Below are 23,081 nucleotides of genomic sequence, written 5' to 3'. Positions count from 1 at the left end.
CCTTCTGCAGTTGGAAGGTAATCACACACATTGGCGAGCTGTAGCAAAAGGATGTGCTTGGACTGCCTGCAGCAGACAGTTTTCTACAACAGGAAGGAGTAGGAGAATGGAGAGCTAGTTACTGCCTGCCCCAGTTCTTTCCTGCAGTTTTCTGCTGTATACCTGCATATGGGCGAGAGGTGGCAGGCAGTGCATTGTTGCTCTGCATGGACTAGACAGTGAGCAGGTCAATGCAGAGCGACGAGGCATGCCTGGCTTGGGCATTAACTGTCACCTGATGTCAAGGCAATCCAGTGTTCAAAATGTGGAGGAAAAACTTTTTTCCAGGAGGGAACCGGCAAGTTAGAGATTGGGTGCAGGATGGCAAGAAGAGTCATTAAGGGTGAATTCATTGACAGTTTATTGGCTGGAAGCATTTATATGTTATTAGAAACATAAATAATAGAAAATGCTACAGGTGAAATGTTATGGCTTACTTTACAAACAGAATGCAGTTTAAGATAACAGAGGTTAATTGTTATAGCAAAATACTGGTCATTAATCCACTTTTGGGGCTAGATATACGTAAATTGGATTTGCTAAAAGTGGGCACAATGTGCAAACCGACTTTGAACGAATCCAATGGTATTCTGCAAACCAACGTATGTACTAATTAATAGGTCAGTTCACAAAATACCGAATCGCAGTGGGTCGCAGTTCAATCTTTCTCATGAATATTAATGAGTTAGGTCGCAGATTACAACCCATTACGATTCACTGCCATCACAGGGATGGTCACCTTCGGAGGTCAGGAGACTACCACGTCTGTGATTTTTTTTAACTGAAGCAATTTTTTTTCTTTAATGCAGCTTGTTTTCCCTAAAGGAAAACTGGATGTGCTTACAAGGAAAACGTTTGTAAAAGTGTTTTTTTTTTACTATTCATAAAGTGAAGGGGTCCCCTTCGGACCTCTTCCCGTTTGGGAATGAGTTACCACCTCCTTTGAGGCGTTGGCAAAATATTAATGTTCTGCAACCACATTTTAGTTGCGAAACATTAATACATACCATAAGGAATCGCTATTTTGAACTGATGCCGTAAACGCACCCCTTCCACATAGCGATTCCTTATGATTTCCTGAACCCATTTAACTATTCGGTAACATTATTTAATCTCTAAATGGGTTTAAGGGTTCATTCATTCACGCTCAGTACATTTGAAAGCTACATTTTCTCTACGCCAAATCGCAGGGTTTGGACAAGAAATGTGTTAGGACATCTGGCCTTACTCTAGACATCTGTGTTTATTCTCCTGATCACAGTTTCGAAACGTCATATACTAGCTTGGAGGGTCAAAGTGCCTACTGAAGAACCCTATGTACAATCTGCATGTTATGGACTAGTCCAATTGCAAGATTTTCCAGTGGTTTCATGCATCTGATGCAGAGATTCTTGTGTAATCTGCAAGTCATAAGTTCAGATCCTGGTAGAAGAGCCTAGTGTTATGTAGTCACTGCTAACATCTGCTTGAAACCGGACAGACTTAAGTTTAGAACCATGCAAGCTTTAACTTCTAGGTTGATCTTGCGTTATTTAAATAAGAATGCTTCTCACAGGTGTGTGCGTATGTGATAAATTGTTAATGAAAACAGACATAACTTACACAGAACCAGGGGCTGCTCCTCTGCTAAGGCGGAAGAGCGTCACCACACTGCTTTTCAGCACTGCAAAAAAGGAAAAATAAAATGATAATAACACAATGTTATTATTATTTTATATTTCCGTGCGGAGGTAGTTCTGCGTGGCTGGCCTGCTTACAGAGCAGCGGGAGGAGCGGTTGGGGCACTTTCTAAGTGCGCATGGCAGTTTGGCTGGCCAAACAGTAATGCGCGCATAGCATGTTCTCCACCGGGCTGTAATGCACAACCAGGGTGGAGAACATGGCCGGGCTCCCAGTGCCTGTCTGAGCACTGAACCACGGTGCTCAGACCAATCAGGACGCTGCTGTAATGGTGACAGCAGCGTTGTGATTGGTTTAGAAGAGCCTCGGTGCTTCAAGCTTCCGGTTCTCCGAGTAGGAGAGGGCGGAAGGGGAGGCGGCGGCAGGCAGGTAAGTGAATTTTTAAAAACTATTTTTAAAACACTGCCCCTGCACTCTCCACTGCTACTGTCCGGCTGCAGCCGTCACTGCTCAGAACTCTGTATTAATTTTTCATATGGATGTATGAAACCAGCACTTTTTGACTGATATTTTAACACTTGCGAAGGAAGAAAGAACTGAGTGGATAGGATCCTAAGAACGTGAACAGATATGAGCACACCCTCTAACCCCATCACACTAATTCAGTGGAATAATGAAACCTACTTATGCCACCACAAATGTCAAACCTGTGCCCCTCCCAAGTCCACCAGCCAGCCATCGTCTAGCAGCAGCCCTTGCCAAGACCCCAGAATGTGTAGGGTACCTCCTCCTGTGCCCTTTTGCAGGAAGTCCTGGATGATCTGAGTCTTGACATTATAGCTTGGCTTGTCAGAAACCATTGTGCAGAGCTTCCGAAACTCTCGCAATGAGCAGTCCTTGTGCTTTGGGTCGCAGCGCTTCGCAGACATGCTGTTACTGTGGGGGACGCTTGGAGATGGTGTTGTTGGTTTTGCTAAAAATTTAAAGAGTAGATTAGCAATCAATGAGGTCCAAGATGGCTAAAATCACAAAACATGCACATCGATTTATATATATTTTTTAAGTAGGTATGCAATTCATACATCAGCTTCAGTCGTGGCGTACTGGTGTTCAGCAGAAGCACAAACAGCACACATGGAACACAGGAGTGAGTTCAGAAACAAAAAAAAGAACGAAAGCGATGTGGCCAATGGAAGAAAAAGCTGGCATACATCGAAATGGCAAATACGCTATCCAGTGTCAAACAAAAACATAGCTAAAACTTAACAGCTAAATATTTTCTCACAAGATTCACTCATAAAGATATACTAATTAAACTTTTGAAATCTAGAGCATATTAATAAAAAAATTACCAATGAACGAAGAAAAATGTTTACTAATGGATTCGTTTTGAACCAACTAAGCATAAATAACAAAATTATAGCAACAGTACAGAAACTTATCCACACAAACATTAGCAAGATAAGCGGAACGGAGCACTTGTTTCTGGGTTTGAATATTCCTTGAGGTGGGTAGACACCAACCCCAAATAATAATCCAGAGCAGTATCTTACAATAACATTAATTTTTTTAATATTGCACTTTTAAATACCATGCACCCTCCCTGTGTCCTGCAATGCCTACATAGGGGTGTCTAATATTTAAAAGGAAGGTTTTCTCCTTTCAAAAACGGTTATTTTGACAGGTCATACTGCAGAGTTTACATTGCAGCAGCCAGACCACACAGGTTAGGCCTGAAGTCATGTTAGCTCTGCCAATGTAGCGGATGGCACAATAGGTCCTGCAGTCCACTAGTGGCATTTAATGGTATTATTAGTAGGTATTTATGGGCAAGTTAAATGTGCCAATTAGGAATCAGCCAATTTAATCATGTTTAATGAGGGAGCACAGGCACTCAACGCGTGGTTAGCAAGGGTAAAGTGCACAGAGTTCTAAAGCCAGCAAAAATATATGTTGCAGCAAAAGGTGAATCATATGTGCTCTTATGATGTACGGAGGACTCCACGCTGGCTGCTCCATGAAGAAAAGAAGCAGTTTAACAAATGACTTGCATTTATAGAATTTTGCCATCAGGCCAAAACAGGAACAACTTTCACACCACTTGTAGTCATTCAGCAATGACGTACGAACTCTGAGGCCCTTTAAAAAAAATAGCCCCAAAATGTTTCCCAACTCATCCCCCCTATGCTGGCGCTGCGCCCAGGCGCAGGGAGACTTCACACATATTTGGTGGACATGCCCTCTTCTGAAAATCTTTTGGAAGGAGGTCCTCAGCCATATAAAAAAGGTGCTTGGGTACCCCCTTCCGGAGGATCCGCTGGGAGTTCTTTTGGGCATTAGACCAGCAACCCTGCGAGCCATGACGGGCCGTCATCGACACCTTAGTCTCCACATGCTGGGTGCTGCAAAACAAACAGTAGCTCTATATTGGAAGAAATCAGAGTAGCCTTCCGTAAACGTGTGGTTTACCCGTCTATGGCACGTGGTGGCGGTGGAGTCCCTCACGGCACATCTGCAGTTCCGAGACGCCAAATTTAGGAAGCTCTGGAAGCCTCTGGTTGATTACCTGGGGCGACTGGAACATGCTCGTCTGCAGCCGCCACGGCTTCGGGCCTTGAAGCTTTTTGATGATGTGATAGATCCCACAGACCCGGTGGGGGCGCTGGTAACCTGTGGAGAGTGTATAACATATGTCCCTAGCGACCGCGCTCCTGGAAGAGAGAGGACCCCGCTTTTAGTGGACTAAACCCCGTAGCCTCCACTTGACGACGACAGTGGAGCACACACCCCTTCCTCCCCGCCAAGCTTGTTGCCTTTTGTATTGTTTAACCCCCTCCCTTTTCCCTTGTTCTGCCCCCCTGGTTGGTTGGTCGCCGCTTTGGCAATCTTTGATACAGGGACCGGGGCGGCCTATCTACCCTGGCACGGCCGCAGGGTATTGAGGGTGGAGCGCTCAATCCCTTGTTGCTCTCTTACAGTGGAAGGCCTGCTGGTGGCTGAACTACATAGCACCCTGTATGTCATCGATGAAAGTTACTGGGCCTACACAGCGCCTACCCTGGCCGATATTAGCCATATTAAGCTATGACTGTTGCATTGCACGATTGGGGCGCCATTGAGGACTTATCTATGCGCTGCCCGTCCGGCTGGCCCGTCAAAACTGTGATACACTGTTAGCCATGATTTTCCTGTCCTCCATGCTGGATAAAGTCGATGCCTGAGATGTATATGATAAGGGGACAGGGACCCGTGAGGGTGCGGCGGGTGCAGTCCATTCCACTCCGGCTAATTGCACAATAATACAACTGTATAAGCGGGTTGGCCGGGCGGGAAGCCTACTGAGGGCACGACGCCGCTAAGGCGGGAGACTCTGCTGGTAAATATCTCTATGGGGACTGGTTTATGGGTTACAGGTAGTTGTACTCGTACTCCTCTATGTGCCTTTGCTCCTGGCAATGAGTAGTCATCCGCTGCCGGCCTTTATGGTTGTAGGCGAATAAGCTGTGTATGGACTCTTGCACGACCCTTAAAATCAATAAAAGTTGGTTATGAAAAAAAATAGCCCCTAAATTCAGCAATAGGTATTTCACAGATTGAGGGCTCTTTGCCCACCACGGTTTTTAGAAAACCTTTACCAGAAGTTAGCTCTTGCCTTTCTTATATGCAGGGATCAAGCCCTGAACTATTAGGAATCATGCTAATGTGATGGAACCAGAAGAAATGCGAGCTGAAATGCCCACAGAGGAGCTAATTTGTTAGTGACAGAGGGTCCTGCACAAGAACAGCTGACTGACAATCTGTGAGAAGATCACGTGAAAGCAGCACAATCCGTCACCAAAATCATAAAATGATGAAAAGGGAAATATTTGTTTAACACCTGTTTTGGAAAGCAGAGAGGGTGGCATTTCTATAAATTCAAGCCTTTATAATGTATCCAACGTACTAAAGTAAGTGTCTTGGACAATATTTTATGGATTTTTTGAAGGGGTGTGGGTGGGGGGGACCCCTAGAGTTAGAACTCAAGGAAAAGGAAAGGCTGGACAGCAAGATTGTCAGGGATACTGAGTGCTCATTCATAGATCATGAATGGATTTGGGGATTGTGCGTGATGTTCTAGATAGTTTTGTATACACACCCCAAGGTTTACTGCAATGCCTGCTGAACTTAGGGAATATCTAGAGGGAATGGTGCTTCTTTCAGACATGCTGTAAATCACAGCATCTCCACTGAAAAGGTGAGAAAGGCAATCAAGTGAAGGTCACTAGCAAATCACCAGAGAATAACTCAGTTAAATTCCACAAAGAATTTTAACAGGGCACAATAAACTAAATTAAAGGAGGGTTCAAAATGGTGGAATGATGAATAGATCCTACTCACTGTACAACCCATTAGGCTCCTAAAACTGGGCTGTAAAACTCTAGCAAGGAAGATTTGAAAAATTATTCCTTCAACTAAGACAGGCTAACCAGATGGGAACTCATACACAGGCATTTTATCAAGATAACTAGCAATCTGGCGAACCAAGCAAAGAAAGGTTTATTAATTACACAGCTACAAATGTATCAGTTGAGTCACAAGGAGGTGCCATGTACAGCAAAGTGGCCACTTTCTGGTGTTTACGGGGCCTCTGAATGTGCACTGTGAAAATGAAAACAGTTTCTTGTGGACATACTGTTAGGGATGGTGCTGTTGGCACATGAAGTCCTATGGCATATTAGGTCTGAAGAGAACAGACCCCTTTTATCCTTTGGAAAGAGGGTCAATCTCAGATTTGTGTCCCAGCCCAATTTAGAAAGAAACACAATCAAATGTAGACTAGGCTGGAAAAAAATCAACTGAGCTGCCAGACAAACGTGGAATATGATGATCTATCACAAACCTTTTATAGTGCAATATACTGCCAAAAGGCCTCTTGCCAATATAGCAAGGAACAACACTACGCACATGACTTACTAGAAATATTAACGGAAAATAAATTGTTTTTAGATACTGCTGAAAGTCTGAAGGGCTATCTTTCTAAGTTCCAGAGAGCAAGAAGAGACCCAATAACCTCTGCCACCCAACTTAACCTTTGGAAAGCCAGGGATGTTCAGAAGCAAAGAGTTGGACAAGCACAAAGGTCTGCTTAGACGTTTACTGGTAAGACAGTATTGAAAGAATCTTTGAGATGTCCATATAAGGGGTCAGGTGGACACTGCATAGCATCTTAAAAGTGATCCTGGGAAGGGTCCAGAGCCAGTGTTGTACAATACATAGATAAAAAGGTATTGAAATAGCCAAGCCTTGAGCGAATTAACTCTGACACTGGAACTGCAACCTTCTGCATTCAAAAATTGGGATGATTTTGTACATTGAAAAGTGCATGAGAACACCACAGCTTTAATGCTCATGTGAAGTATGAGGAGATTTGTTTTGCTCCGAGGTTTCTTTTTTTAACTTTGTTACACAGTATGGTGTACAAGTCCCTACTAAAAAGGAATGTTGAAGGATATCTGCAAATATTTGAAGAACACACATACAGCACAAATAAATCAACTTCACATTTCATCTTCCAATAAAAAAGATAAGAGATAAAAGCTAAGAGTAAGCTGCAACACCTCATGAAAAATTGAGACATACACACCAAAAAAAAACAAAGAAGGAAGACTGTGCAACTGAGAAAATAAATGTTGACTATCACAACATGGTGTTACAACTGGTAATCTGCATATTAAAGCAGAATGACAAGGACATTGATTTTCCATGGAATCATTTGCTGCTTAGGTGAAGTAATAAACTCAGCAGGACATATTTGTATAGGAGTTAACTCCTGTCGAACCCTTTGAATTCATAGCAAAACTAAGCTCACAAAATTAGCAATGGATAGGCTCGAACAAAACCTGGAACTCTGTAAATGACTGTTAGGCAAGGTCCAAGTGACAACCGGTAATGTCTGAGCCAATCCCTTGGCTTCGATCAAATCAACGATGACAAACTGAACTAGAAACCAGACACCTTGTCACTGCACTACAAAGAGTAGTCATGGCAAACACAATCTTTGTCATCCTGTATGAAGCTAATCATTTAACTCAGACAGTAACATAATTTTCAATTGATTAAGTTACTAAATAAAAAAAGATGTCTTGAACCCACCTGCAAAGCCAGGGAATTTCCGCGGACTGGGACTGGGTGCTACTGCTGCGGTCACCGGTGATTTCATAGGTGTGGTCTGACCACCAGGCGATTTTTTGCTTGTGGTTGGTGTCTTCTTAGGAGTGGCTCCTACCTTAGTTGCAAGTTCTGGGTGCAGAAAGTGATCAATATAAGCAACTCGCTCCTTTGTTAGCAACGCAGTAAAACATTATTAATAAGAAATTCAGATAGGTAACCCTGGAACTAGAGGAATTTGAACATACAAATTTAAAAAGAGTAGCAGCTGAACGAGAGGTATATATCTCTTTTATATGCTTCTCTTATCGACACACTATTGACACAGCACAAGCAGCAGACACGCATCATGTATACACATACACAAGATGACATAACTCAATGCCATCGAAGTATAAGCAGCAAAGGTGCAAGTTTACACTAGCAAAGGGATACTGCACAGACTGCAGCAGAAGTACACTTTCCACTAATATCATAATGGTAATTCGAGCTTCCAAAAAACTTAACATTTTTTATGTTTTACACAGGGCTGAAATAAAGATAGGGCCAGCTGAGGCTAAAAATGGCTCCTAGGTATCAGGCATTTTTAAGTAAGCAGGAGCCACCTGTAGTGTGAATGTAGAACATCAAAGCATAAACAAAGTGTACACATAAAGGATTATATACATTGTATATATATATATATATATATATATATATATATATATATAAAAACCAAGATTTGCCCACATGAAGAAGCCGCACATGAGGAGTTGAAGCCCTTTTATTGCAGAAGGCAGCAGGTACAGCATACCATCAAACTTCGAGTAAAATTGCCAAAGTTATCACCAGACGCGTTTCAAACTCCATTGAGTCCTTGTTCACAGGCTGTTTGGCAGAAGGGAAACAACAGACTGTCAGTGGAGCACACTGTTAAATACAACCAAGTCCCGCCTTGAATGGGCGGCGGCACCAATAGCCTCATGGTACATGTAGTCCACCTTAATGTAAACCCCTGTGGGTGCTGTTGTTGAATAGTCCACAATTAATCCCCAGTGGGCACAGCATGCCAGCTACTGCTGCTTATGTACTCTGCAACAATGACCTCCTCATTCTCACAAACGCTCGAGATTGCAAGCGCTTAAGATCCGCCCAGTATCAGGCAGCGGGGCTCCTTCGCGGCCGGACGAGCCGCAAACATAGAAAACCAAGATTTGCCCACATGAAGAAGCCGCACATGAGGAGTTGAAGCCCTTTTATTGCAGAAGGCAGCAGGTACAGCATACCATCAAACTTCGAGTAAAATTGCCAAAGTTATCACCAGACGCGTTTCAAACTCCATTGAGTCCTTGTTCACAGGCTGTTTGGCAGAAGGGAAACAACAGACTGTCAGTGGAGCACACTGTTAAATACAACCAAGTCCCGCCTTGAATGGGCGGCGGCACCAATAGCCTCATGGTACATGTAGTCCACCTTAATGTAAACCCCTGTGGGTGCTGTTGTTGAATAGTCCACAATTAATCCCCAGTGGGCACAGCATGCCAGCTACTGCTGCTTATGTACTCTGCAACAATGACCTCCTCATTCTCACAAACGCTCGAGATTGCAAGCGCTTAAGATCCGCCCAGTATCAGGCAGCGGGGCTCCTTCGCGGCCGGACGAGCCGCAAACATAGAAAACCAAGATTTGCCCACATGAAGAAGCCACACGAGGAGTTGAAGCCCTTTTATTGCAGAAGGCAGCAGGTACAGCATACCATCAAACTTCGAGTAAAATTGCCAAAGTTATCACCAGACGCGTTTCAAACTCCATTGAGTCCTTGTTCACAGGCTGTTTGGCAGAAGGGAAACAACAGACTGTCAGTGGAGCACACTGTTAAATACTACCAAGTCCCGCCTTGAATGGGCGGCGGCACCAATAGCCTCATGGTACATGTAGTCCACCTTAATGTAAACCCCTGTGGGTGCTGTTGTTGAATAGTCCACAATTAATCCCCAGTGGGCACAGCATGCCAGCTACTGCTGCTTATGTACTCTGCAACAATGACCTCCTCATTCTCACAAACGCTCGAGATTGCAAGCGCTTAAGATCCGCCCAGTATCAGGCAGCGGGGCTCCTTCGCGGCCGGACGAGCCGCAAACATAGAAAACCAAGATTTGCCCACATGAAGAAGCCGCACATGAGGAGTTGAAGCCCTTTTATTGCAGAAGGCAGCAGGTACAGCATACCATCAAACTTCGAGTAAAATTGCCAAAGTTATCACCAGACGCGTTTCAAACTCCATTGAGTCCTTGTTCACAGGCTGTTTGGCAGAAGGGAAACAACAGACTGTCAGTGGAGCACACTGTTAAATACAACCAAGTCCCGCCTTGAATGGGCGGCGGCACCAATAGCCTCATGGTACATGTAGTCCACCTTAATGTAAACACCTGTGGGTGCTGTTGTTGAATAGTCCACAATTAATCCCCAGTGGGCACAGCATGCCAGCTACTGCTGCTTATGTACTCTGCAACAATGACCTCCTCATTCTCACAAACGCTCGAGATTGCAAGCGCTTAAGATCCGCCCAGTATCAGGCAGCGGGGCTCCTTCGCGGCCGGACGAGCCGCAAACATAGAAAACCAAGATTTGCCCACATGAAGAAGCCGCACATGAGGAGTTGAAGCCCTTTTATTGCAGAAGGCAGCAGGTACAGCATACCATCAAACTTCGAGTAAAATTGCCAAAGTTATCACCAGACGCGTTTCAAACTCCATTGAGTCCTTGTTCACAGGCTGTTTGGCAGAAGGGAAACAACAGACTGTCAGTGGAGCACACTGTTAAATACAACCAAGTCCCGCCTTGAATGGGCGGCGGCACCAATAGCCTCATGGTACATGTAGTCCACCTTAATGTAAACCCCTGTGGGTGCTGTTGTTGAATAGACCACAATTAATCCCCAGTGGGCACAGCATGCCAGCTACTGCTGCTTATGTACTCTGCAACAATGACCTCCTCATTCTCACAAACGCTCGAGATTGCAAGCGCTTAAGATCCGCCCAGTATCAGGCAGCGGGGCTCCTTCGCGGCCGGACGAGCCGCAAACATAGAAAACCAAGATTTGCCCACATGAAGAAGCCACACGAGGAGTTGAAGCCCTTTTATTGCAGAAGGCAGCAGGTACAGCATACCATCAAACTTCGAGTAAAATTGCCAAAGTTATCACCAGACGCGTTTCAAACTCCATTGAGTCCTTGTTCACAGGCGGTTTGGCAGAAGGGAAACAACAGACTGTCAGTGGAGCACACTGTTAAATACAACCAAGTCCCGCCTTGAATGGGCGGCGGCACCAATAGCCTCATGGTACATGTAGTCCACCTTAATGTAAACCCCTGTGGGTGCTGTTGTTGAATAGTCCACAATTAATCCCCAGTGGGCACAGCATGCCAGCTACTGCTGCTTATGTACTCTGCAACAATGACCTCCTCATTCTCACAAACGCTCGAGATTGCAAGCGCTTAAGATCCGCCCAGTATCAGGCAGCGGGGCTCCTTCGCGGCCGGACGAGCCGCAAACATAGAAAACCAAGATTTGCCCACATGAAGAAGCCGCACATGAGGAGTTGAAGCCCTTTTATTGCAGAAGGCAGCAGGTACAGCATACCATCAAACTTTGAGTAAAATTGCCAAAGTTATCACCAGACGCGTTTCAAACTCCATTGAGTCCTTGTTCACAGGCTGTTTGGCAGAAGGGAAACAAAAGACTGTCAGTGGAGCACACTGTTAAATACAACCAAGTCCCGCCTTGAATGGGCGGCGGCACCAATAGCCTCATGGTACATGTAGTCCACCTTAATGTAAACCCCTGTGGGTGCTGTTGTTGAATAGTCCACAATTAATCCCCAGTGGGCACAGCATGCCAGCTACTGCTGCTTATGTACTCTGCAACAATGACCTCCTCATTCTCACAAACGCTCGAGTATGCAAGCGCTTAAGATCCGCCCAGTATCAGGCAGCGGGGCTCCTTCGCGGCCGGACGAGCCGCAAACATAGAAAACCAAGATTTGCCCACATGAAGAAGCCGCACATGAGGAGTTGAAGCCCTTTTATTGCAGAAGGCAGCAGGTACAGCATACCATCAAACTTCGAGTAAAATTGCCAAAGTTATCACCAGACGCGTTTCAAACTCCATTGAGTCCTTGTTCACAGGCTGTTTGGCAGAAGGGAAACAACAGACTGTCAGTGGAGCACACTGTTAAATACAACCAAGTCCCGCCTTGAATGGGCGGCGGCACCAATAGCCTCATGGTACATGTAGTCCACCTTAATGTAAACCCCTGTAGGTGCTGTTGTTGAATAGTCCACAATTAATCCCCAGTGGGCACAGCATGCCAGCTACTGCTGCTTATGTACTCTGCAACAATGACCTCCTCATTCTCACAAACGCTCGAGATTGCAAGCGCTTAAGATCCGCCCAGTATCAGGCAGCGGGGCTCCTTCGCGGCCGGACGAGCCGCAAACATAGAAAACCAAGATTTGCCCACATGAAGAAGCCGCACATGAGGAGTTGAAGCCCTTTTATTGCAGAAGGCAGCAGGTACAGCATACCATCAAACTTCGAGTAAAATTGCCAAAGTTATCACCAGACGCGTTTCAAACTCCATTGAGTCCTTGTTCACAGGCTGTTTGGCAGAAGGGAAACAACAGACTGTCAGTGGAGCACACTGTTAAATACAACCAAGTCCCGCCTTGAATGGGCGGCGGCACCAATAGCCTCATGGTACATGTAGTCCACCTTAATGTAAACCCCTGTGGGTGCTGTTATTGAATAGTCCACAATTAATCCCCAGTGGGCACAGCATGCCAGCTACTGCTGCTTATGTACTCTGCAACAATGACCTCCTCATTCTCACAAACGCTCGAGATTGCAAGCGCTTAAGATCCGCCCAGTATCAGGCAGCGGGGCTCCTTCGCGGCCGGACGAGCCGCAAACATAGAAAACCAAGATTTGCCCACATGAAGAAGCCGCACATGAGGAGTTGAAGCCCTTTTATTGCAGAAGGCAGCAGGTACAGCATACCATCAAACTTCGAGTAAAATTGCCAAAGTTATCACCAGACGCGTTTCAAACTCCATTGAGTCCTTGTTCACAGGCTGTTTGGCAGAAGGGAAACAACAGACTGTCAGTGGAGCACACTGTTAAATACAACCAAGTCCCGCCTTGAATGGGCGGCGGCACCAATAGCCTCATGGTACATGTAGTCCACCTTAATGTAAACCCCTGTGGGTGCTGTTGTTGAATAGTCCACAATTAATCCCCAGTGGGCACAGCATGCCAGCTACTGCTGCTTATGTACTCTGCAACAATGACCTCCTCATTCTCACAAACGCTCGAGATTGCAAGCGCTTAAGATCCGCCCAGTATCAGGCAGCAGGGCTCCTTCGCGGCTGGACGAGCCGCAAACATAGAAAACCAAGATTTGCCCACATGAAGAAGCCGCACATGAGGAGTTGAAGCCCTTTTATTGCAGAAGGCAGCAGGTACAGCATACCATCAAACTTCGAGTAAAATTGCCAAAGTTATCACCAGACGCGTTTCAAACTCCATTGAGTCCTTGTTCACAGGCTGTTTGGCAGAAGGGAAACAACAGACTGTCAGTGGAGCACACTATTAAATACAACCAAGTCCCGCCTTGAATGGGCGGCGGCACCAATAGCCTCATGGTAGATGTAGTCCACCTTAATGTAAACCCCTGTGGGTGCTGTTGTTGAATAGTCCACAATTAATCCCCAGTGGGCACAGCATGCCAGCTACTGCTGCTTATGTACTCTGCAACAATGACCTCCTCATTCTCACAAACGCTCGAGATTGCAAGCGCTTAAGATCCGCCCAGTATCAGGCAGCGGGGCTCCTTCGCGGCCAGACGAGCCGCAAACATAGAAAACCAAGATTTGCCCACATGAAGAAGCCGCACATGAGGAGTTGAAGCCCTTTTATTGCAGAAGGCAGCAGGTACAGCATACCATCAAACTTCGAGTAAAATTGCCAAAGTTATCACCAGACGCGTTTCAAACTCCATTGAGTCCTTGTTCACAGGCTGTTTGGCAGAAGGGAAACAACAGACTGTCAGTGGAGCACACTGTTAAATACAACCAAGTCCCGCCTTGAATGGGCGGCGGCACCAATAGCCTCATGGTACATGTAGTCCACCTTAATGTAAACCCCTGTGGGTGCTGTTGTTGAATAGTCCACAATTAATCCCCAGTGGGCACAGCATGCCAGCTACTGCTGCTTATGTACTCTGCAACAATGACCTCCTCATTCTCACAAACGCTCGAGATTGCAAGCGCTTAAGATCCGCCCAGTATCAGGCAGCGGGGCTCCTTAGCGGCCGGACGAGCCGCAAACATAGAAAACCAAGATTTGCCCACATGAAGAAGCCGCACAAACAGCCTGTGAACAAGGACTCAATGGAGTTTGAAACGCGTCTGGTGATAACTTTGGCAATTTTACTCGAAGTTTGATGGTATGCTGTACCTGCTGCCTTCTGCAATAAAAGGGCTTCAACTCCTCATGTGCGGCTTCTTCATGTGGGCAAATCTTGGTTTTCTATGTTTGCGGCTCGTCCGGCCGCGAAGGAGCCCCGCTGCCTGATACTGGGCGGATCTTAAGCGCTTGCAATCTCGAGCGTTTGTGAGAATGAGGAGGTCATTGTTGCAGAGTACATAAGCAGCAGTAGCTGGCATGCTGTGCCCACTGGGGATTAATTGTGGACTATTCAACAACAGCACCCACAGGGGTTTACATTAAGGTGGACTACATGTACCATGAGGCTATTGGTGCCGCCGCCCATTCAAGGCGGGACTTGGTTGTATTTAACAGTGTGCTCCACTGACAGTCTGTTGTTTCCCTTCTGCCAAACAGCCTGTGAACAAGGACTCAATGGAGTTTGAAACGCGTCTGGTGATAACTTTGGCAATTTTACTCGAAGTTTGATGGTATGCTGTACCTGCTGCCTTCTGCAATAAAAGGGCTTCAACTCCTCATGTGCGGCTTCTTCATGTGGGCAAATCTTGGTTTTATATATATATTCTGCACCATCGACGTTAAGGAAGCACGCCAGTAAATCCGTCCAATCTGCAGTGTTTGAAGACAGGCGTGCCCCCTGAGCTAACCCGTTTGAATTTCGCCAGTAATCTACGAAGAGGAGCCTGAAACCGGGAGAAGTTTTTTCGTCGACTTTCACGATCGGAGGATTGAGGAAGGAGAGCAAAAGCACCCGACAGAAGGCTCCGGTAAGCGTGGCGAAATTGGGAGGGCTCGGGAGTCGAATTGGACACACTGAACTGTCACGAGAAGGCTTTCCGTGGTTATAAGAGCAGTGTGAAGAAACTAGGGGAATACATCGGCGATAAAATGTGTGATGAGGAATATGCGGCACGCGAAGAGGAAGCTAAAAAGCTTTTTGAAAACATGCCAAAAACGCAAGAGAAAAACAGCAGTGTCCCAAATGTGGGAGGAGTTAATGATTTGACAAAACAATTACATGACTTTGAGAAATTAAAAAAAAGAGAAATATCTCGGTGGTGGGAGGTGGCCTCCCTAAGGCAGTACTTACAAGTAGGAAGAGTCCCGAGAGGACTACGAATAATGATTACGCCAACATATGAGAATCCCCATGTGGACATGTTGAGCGAATGGGCAGAAAACAATGCGAACAGCTCGACTAATATGATGCGCATATTGTTGAAGTATGCTGATAAAGAACATGGGGAAGTGGTGGAGAAGATCAAGGAATTAAATGATATCTTTGGGAAGCATGCTGAGAAAGTAAAAATAGAGAAATTCAGAACAGATCTTAAAATACGGCTAGAGAAATATGAGAAGCGGATCAAGGATAGAAAAGCCACAAAATTCACGCGTGACCGACTCGATTATGAGACAGGAAGAATATACACTTTTGCCAAAAAATTTGATTCCGTTAGACGAAAGCAAATTCAAAGTGGAACTGCAACATTGCAAGAAGCTTCATGCAGTGAATTGAGTTCCGATACAGGCTCGGAACAGGAGCAGGAACCTGAAAGAAGGAAGGGGCAAAGTGATATTCGTCTGGCGGTAACAGATGAATTCCGTTTTTTACAAATGGAACTACAGACAGACCACCGACCTTCGAGAGGCCGCGGAAGGGGAAGAGGTGTAGGAAGAGGAAACAGAGAAGGGGAGGAGAAGGATACAGGAGGAGCACCAGATTGGCAAGCAAAACGCTCAATGCGCTCGAACATGAAAAAATCAACAAAGTAACCTCAAACAAGACCATTATAAATCTGAGTACCATTAATCTAACAACAGAAGAGCAATCTGTGTTGGAATTAGGGTTATCATACTGTGATGACAATGAATTTAATTATCCCCACAGTAGAATGGACTTGTATTTATACGTGCGAAAATTAAAACTTGCCAAGATGTTTGCGAATAAACGACCTGACAGAACCCCCATAGATCAGTCACAAACTATTCAAACTACGAATTCGAGTGGCTTAAATACCTTGGATGCTGCAATTCTGGGCGATTTAATGGAACTGTGTAATGAAAATGACTGCCCTTCCATAGACTCTTTGCAGATAGAAACTCTGAATGAAGGAGATACATTGGGATTATTGAGTAGCGACCACACACCGTTCCGACCACGATCTAAATTCTTGCCACAAACAGCGCGAGATAACTTGGATATTTTCTCTGAAAACGTAACGAGGGATCTGAAATTACTGTATAGTAATTTAGCAGATCAGAAGAAGGAAAGAGACCCTCGAAAAGAAATCATACAGCAAACGGTGGAGAAATTGATTAAAGATGACGGCGTGTTGGTGAAACCCTCCGACAAAGGAGGAAATGTTGTATTATGGGGACGAGAATTATATAAGAAAGAGGCCCTTACTCAATTAAATAATACCGAATGTTACAAAAGGATTGACATGCGAGAGTTTATTTTGGTGAAAGAAGAATACCATGCTAGATTAGATGTTTGGAAGGCAGAGGATTTACTGAACTGGGATGAGTACAAATTTATAAGACAAAATAATCCAATTCTCCCAGTTTTTTATATGCTCCCCAAAGTCCACAAGAGTGTGGCTTCACCACCAGGGAGACCCATCATTTCCTCTTGTGGAAGCCTCTTTGAAAATACCTCAAAATATATAGATTATTTTTTAAACCCTATAGTTAAGACCTTGACCTCTTATATTAAGGATTCTACGGATTTTTTAAAATGTATTTATGATATAAGATGGGATGAAAACAGTATGATGTTATTAACGCTTGACATTGCTACTCTGTACACGAGTATACGACATACTGAGGGTTTGAGAGCAACTGAATTTTATCTAAACAGGAGGCCTCTGAGGTTTTTTAAACAAAATGAAATGATTTTAGAAATGATGCAATGGTGTTTAACTAGAAATATGTTTTTGTTTGGGGAAGAAATGTTCCAACAGGCACAAGGAACAGCGATGGGCACCTGCTTCGCCCCCAGTTATGCCAGTCTACACCTGGGCTGGTGGGAGGAGCAGGTGCTCAGAGGCCCACACTTGGAACATTGGAGTAACAACATACTTTTGTGGGTGCGATTTATCGACAATGTTTTTGTGCTGTGGGAGGGCACGGAAGCATCAATTGATGTATTTATTAATGAGATAAATTGTAACACCCTTAACTTGAAATTCACTGGACAATACAGTAAATCCTGTATAGATTTTCTGGACATAAGAGTTAAGGCAGTTGAGGGAAAATTAGAAACTACTGTTTTTAGGAAGCCCACCTCAGGAAATACAATTTTACATGCAGAGAGCGCTCATCCAGCCCCGTTAATTAGAAGTATTCCCTTTGGTGAGTTTTATAGAGCCAGAAGAACATGTAGTAGCCTTGATGAGTACACAAAAATTGAGGAGGAAATGAGTGAGAGATTCCTACAGAGAGGCTACCCACAGAATATAATAGAAGGGGCAGCCTCAAAAGCAAGAAAACTAGACAGGAAAAAGGTTTTATTTGAACCCTCGAAAACTGAACAGAAAAAGAAAAAGAGGAATCTGGGACAAGGACAAAGTGATTGTAGATTTATCACTACATTTAATAAAAATCACAAAGAAGTCAGAATGATTTTAAACAAACACTGGCATCTTGTGAAGAACGATCCAATATTAGGTCCTAACATGAAAAAACATCCTGAGTTGACCTTTCGCAAATCTAAATCATTAAAGGATCGAATTGTAAACAGTGAATATATTGAAAGTAAGAAATTGGGACCACCTACTTGGTTGACACCGAAAATGGGTTTTAGGAAATGTTTTAAATGTAAGGCGTGCCAGCATGGAGTAAATCGGACGCATTTTAAAACTTCTTTTAACAAAACCATTAAAATCAGAGGCTTTTTAACGTGTAGATCCAGTTTTGTGGTTTATGCCTTACAGTGCCCCTGCCAAAAGATGTATATAGGGAGTACCACCTTACCAGTGTTCCAACGAGTACTGCAACACAGGAGAGCGATTGTAAATAAGGATAGAACGTATCCAATCGCAAGACATTTCGAAAGGTACCATCAAAGCGATCCAACAGGCCTACAATACAGCTGCATTGCAGAAATCCCAAAGAAAAAACGAGGAGGGGATCGAGAGAAGGAACTCCGTAAATTAGAAACTTATTATATTTTGGAGTTCGACTGCAAAGAACCACAGGGTTTGAATGTGGATGAAGATCTACATACGTGTCTGTATTAAGAAATGAAATAGTTGCGAATAAAGATGTATAGTCAAGGTAATTGAAAAAGTTCAATGAAACTCCAACCTGAATTAATATCAAAATAAGAGATGCCGTTTATTCAATGAATTATTCGTTTGTGAGAGGATGCTACACAAATTTTATGGTAGTCAGGTGGGAGATTGTATATACATCAAAAACCCCTTTTTTTAACCTTTTTAAAGTTTACACTGATTCACTTGAAGCACTAGCACTTTATCAAAATAGATTAATGAAGAGAAGTTGTTTACATGGAAAGCACTAGCACTTTGTAAACAGAAAAGGTATATGCACTGGCACTTTAGTTGAAATCAAGTGTAAAAGTTTACATCGCTAAGCACTAGCACTTTGTAAACGAATTAAGATAATCGTCGGCACTTGCGACTAGTCTTCTTATAAAAGGTTGGGAAGTTGAGAAATTTCGAGGTTTTGATTTTTGTATATAGAAATCAAGCAAGGATAAAGAAATTGCATGTAGAAATAACTGCAAGTGATTTACGCCAATGAAAATGTTATGTTGGAATAACAATTCAAAATGTCATTGTAATGATTGGGTGCCAGGCACTGACATGGAAAGACGTTCCAAAATGGCGGGAGCTTTTGACCTACCGTTTACCATGGTTGATAAAATAATTTGATAGTCCCTCTTTTATGTCTTATATGTCACATGTTTGTTTTAAAAAGAGGAACGAATGACTTTTTCATTATCGTGAACAAGGTGGCGAGAGGCCATCGAAACGCGTTGATATGAAAACTCATCAATAAAAAGCCGAATGGAATAACCCCCCTGGGAGTGCAGTGTGGTTTTTGCTGAAAACGACTTGAACCGTATGCTGAATATATATATATATATATATATATATATATATATATACACACACACACACACATACATACACACATACAAATTCACAATGTCCCACAGATTCCTCCATCCGCATAACTGCGGCACATGCACGTGTGTAGGAACCCGATAAATGCAATACTTGACACCTCCAACAATGTAGAGAATAGCACAAGCACTCCAGTAGGATAGATCCAGCTTTTACTTTTACTACAGACAACGCACCCAACGTGTTTCAACAACTACAGTTGTCTTGTTCACGACTCAGCACTCGTTCGTGCCGCCAGACTTTTAAAATCAGTGTTCAAACATAAATGTTTGATTGTTTGTCTATAACATGCCCTCGAGTGACCTACTCTTTCTAACGGACATTTTGGGATGGGAGACCACATGTTTTGAAATAATATAATACATGTGAAGGACATGCCAATGTTTATGTAGCACACTCCTGATAATATTAGCCTGTTTGCTATAGGTGGTGACAAATATCAGTGGCTCTACTTCATTTGAAGTTCTCTTGCCTGCAACCAGCAGAGCTTCACTTTCTATTTTCTCCACCTTGTACTGGTGGCAGTCTTAAGGGTTTCAGTATTGTACCGCTGTAGCTATGTTTTCTTAAGTAAGATTTGCAACACTTACATTGTGTATAACACGTATAACATTATGGGATAGTTATCAAGTGTCCTATTTTGAGTTCACAGGCATACTTCTTTAATGACATTGTACAGCATCTGAAATTACATTATATTTTGAAGTCTCATATACAGTTCCCTCGAGGTATCGACCACACATTAGCTTGTATCCGCAGTCCTTTATTTATGTTTGTTTGATTTAAAAGTCTGGCAGCACGAATGAGTGCTGACTTGTGAACAAGATAGCCGTAGTTGTCGAAACGCGTTGGGTGCGTTGCCTGTAATATAAAGGCTGGAATCTATCCTACCGGAGTGCGCGTGCTTTTCTCTATATAGTTGGAGGTTTCAAGTATTATGTGCATATAAACTAAAAAAAAACCATTCTAAACCCTTCCCTCTTTTATCTCTCCACTATTCTTTTTCAATCCAAATAACAGACTAGCATGTCAACCACAGGGATGTGGAATTCCTATAGCCCGACGCCCAGGACATATTGTTTGGGGTCAAGGGCAACAAGATTTCATTTGCATTTTGTCCTTTGGACAAGTAGGCCCAACCCTCTACAGCACAAACCCTTTGGCTGCCAGTTTACAGTACCACATTACGGATCAGGGAAGGTCATTGTCTGCAGTAGCGCCACGAGGCCTCAGGGTAGCAGTGCGCTTTACAAGACACATACATTTACATTTACATTTACATTTAGGTAATATTTGTGTACATGTGTTAATGCTGTTCGAACTTGCATTTATGGTTCGTTAATGCAAAGCCTTTATTATTAGGGTGAGTGCTCCAAGTTAATATTGTAAGCTCGGACTGCACTACAGACAGTGGTTCCAGTATAAAAATGTGTACACACGTTTTCAAAGTTTAGCAATATGAGGCTATTTTCTAATGCTCCCAGAATGCTGTCTGATTAGATGCAAATATTTGCAGAAGCTTGAAAGCAAGATTGGTGATTCTTTGCTTTCAAAATAAAATGTTCACAAAAAATGCAAATAGGAAAAAAACATTTAGCTAAACTACTGTAAAATTTTAGGTACCATTTCTTTGCAGCATCATTTATTAAAAAGTGTTGATGTATGCTGGCATTTCTCAAATATATTCATAATGGAAAATCAGTGTAAAAAGTTTAAATAAGATTATGGGGAACAAAAATAAAAAAGCATTGGCAAAGCCAGTAGGTCTGAAATTGGTGGTCTGCCTTTTCATTTTATCAATGTGTGTCTTGTTTTGGCATGCTTTTTGTAAAACCTTATTGGTGTGGGAGCTGCCGTGCCCTCACCATTATAATAAACATTGGCAAAAGCAAAACTTGGTCTCAAAAAGCACACATTGCCACAGTAGTTTCTTGCACTGAGCAAAACTACTTTGTGTGCCTATATGCTCCATGTTAAAAAGCAGAATACGGTCACTCGCAGTGAAGCCAGCCAATAGACAAAGAGAGACAGAATTTTACTAAACACAAAAGGTCATGGTTGATGCCAGACCTAATTAGGGACCAATTATTAATGAAACTCTCAAAAGTGCACCCATGGTATATGTCCTTGCATTAAGTGGAGATTTACTGTTTTCGTGAATTCACAAGAATTTACAGAAGTAGTCCACGTAACAGTACTCCTAGAAAATGTTTGTTGACTGCATTTAAGCATGAGCAACTCTGCATGTGTAGATTTGCTCAGGCAAACATCTGTTGAGTGTTTGCAAGTTCACTTTCCCTCCAACCACTTTTTCCCAACGTCTGCCATTGTCAGGAGTAAATTTTCAACATTTCTCAACATGGGAAAAGATTAGAGAAGAGTTGGGGAAACCCCTTAAAACATTTAAGTTAATAGGTTTGCAAATACTCAAAAGCGCATTTGAACCCTGGAATTATTGCTTACCACTACCTTCAGACCCAGTATGCAGATCTGCGGAAAAGTGACACAATAAGGGAATTAGTAGTATTCAAACCCTACTATGGTATGAGCCCTGGCATAATCAGAAAGACTATATCATAGCTCTTATATAATGAGATTGCTGATATTATTTGTCGTCGCATTACATGGAACAAAAGGGACAAGTGGATTTTGCAACAGGACAAGTAGAGTTATGAGGCAACTTTCCCCATGGACTAGTAGATATTTTATTAAATTTCACACCCCTGCAACCACTAAAATTAATTGCATATTTCTCTATACTGAGTCCCACTAATCCTGTTTGGGTTCCGGAGTAGGTGTGCTAGTCCCTTAAAAGCACTCCAACACCTCATCATGGGTAGCAAGCGCTATATAAATGCAAACCTTTTCCCTCTCCTATCCCTCCACTATCCTTCTCAATCTAAATAACAGACTGCCATTCCAACCGCTCAAATTACATCATATTTCACTATACTAATTCACCACTAATCCTTTATGGGCTCCGGAGTAGTGTGCTACTCGCCGAAAATGCACTTCAACACCTCATCAGGGGAAGCAAGAATTATATAAATGCAAAACTTTTCCCTCTTCTATCCCTCTACTATCCTTCTCAATCCAAATAACTAACATATCCACCGCTCAAATTACTTTCATATTTCACTATACAAATTTACCACTAATCCTTAATGGGTTCAGTGCACTTCGACACCTCGTCAGGGGTAGTAAGTGCTATTTAAATGCAATTACAATATAAATATATACATTATATATATATATATATATATATATATATATATATATACACACACATACATACACACACACATACATAACTTTACATATACACACACACACACACACACACACACAAAAAGAATTCTTTTTAGTTAGTATTATCAAGCAAAATGGTGTGGCCCAAAGCAATTCTAGAAACTATGCAACTTAAGAACAGAATTAATGGATGCATGGCCAGTGTGAACTATTCTGAAATAAATGCCAAATTCATTCTTTTAAAGAGCTGTTCTAGTTTTAAAACAAAAATCATATTGTACATGATTTAGGGCAGCCTAATGGGTATTTGGAAACAGCAAGCAGAGATGTTATGAAAAAGCACCAGTTACTGAAGAGAGATGAAGTAATGCCTGCTAGCTCCCTCTA

At 43.2% G+C, this 23,081-nt stretch overlaps 1 protein-coding gene across 1 annotated transcript in view; it reads right to left on the bottom strand.

The window, feature by feature from the left end:
- The window catches only part of LIG3 (DNA ligase 3), a 245,137-nt gene that overhangs the window by 202,507 nt on the left and 19,549 nt on the right, over positions 1 to 23,081 (bottom strand). The window contains exons 3-4 of the mRNA XM_085649648.1: positions 7,792 to 7,938; positions 2,444 to 2,632 (exon numbers count right to left, since the gene is read on the bottom strand). Coding sequence (XP_085505774.1) covers positions 2,444 to 2,632; positions 7,792 to 7,938 — 336 coding nt within the window. The remainder of the gene's footprint in view (positions 1 to 2,443; positions 2,633 to 7,791; positions 7,939 to 23,081) is intronic.

The sequence above is a fragment of the Triturus cristatus genome, chromosome 3_2, assembly GCF_964204655.1.
Source record: "Triturus cristatus chromosome 3_2, aTriCri1.1, whole genome shotgun sequence".
Classification (NCBI taxonomy): domain Eukaryota; kingdom Metazoa; phylum Chordata; class Amphibia; order Caudata; family Salamandridae; genus Triturus; species Triturus cristatus.
The sequence above is the reverse complement of the archived record's forward strand: the minus strand, read 5'-3'. Positions and strand labels throughout refer to the sequence as shown.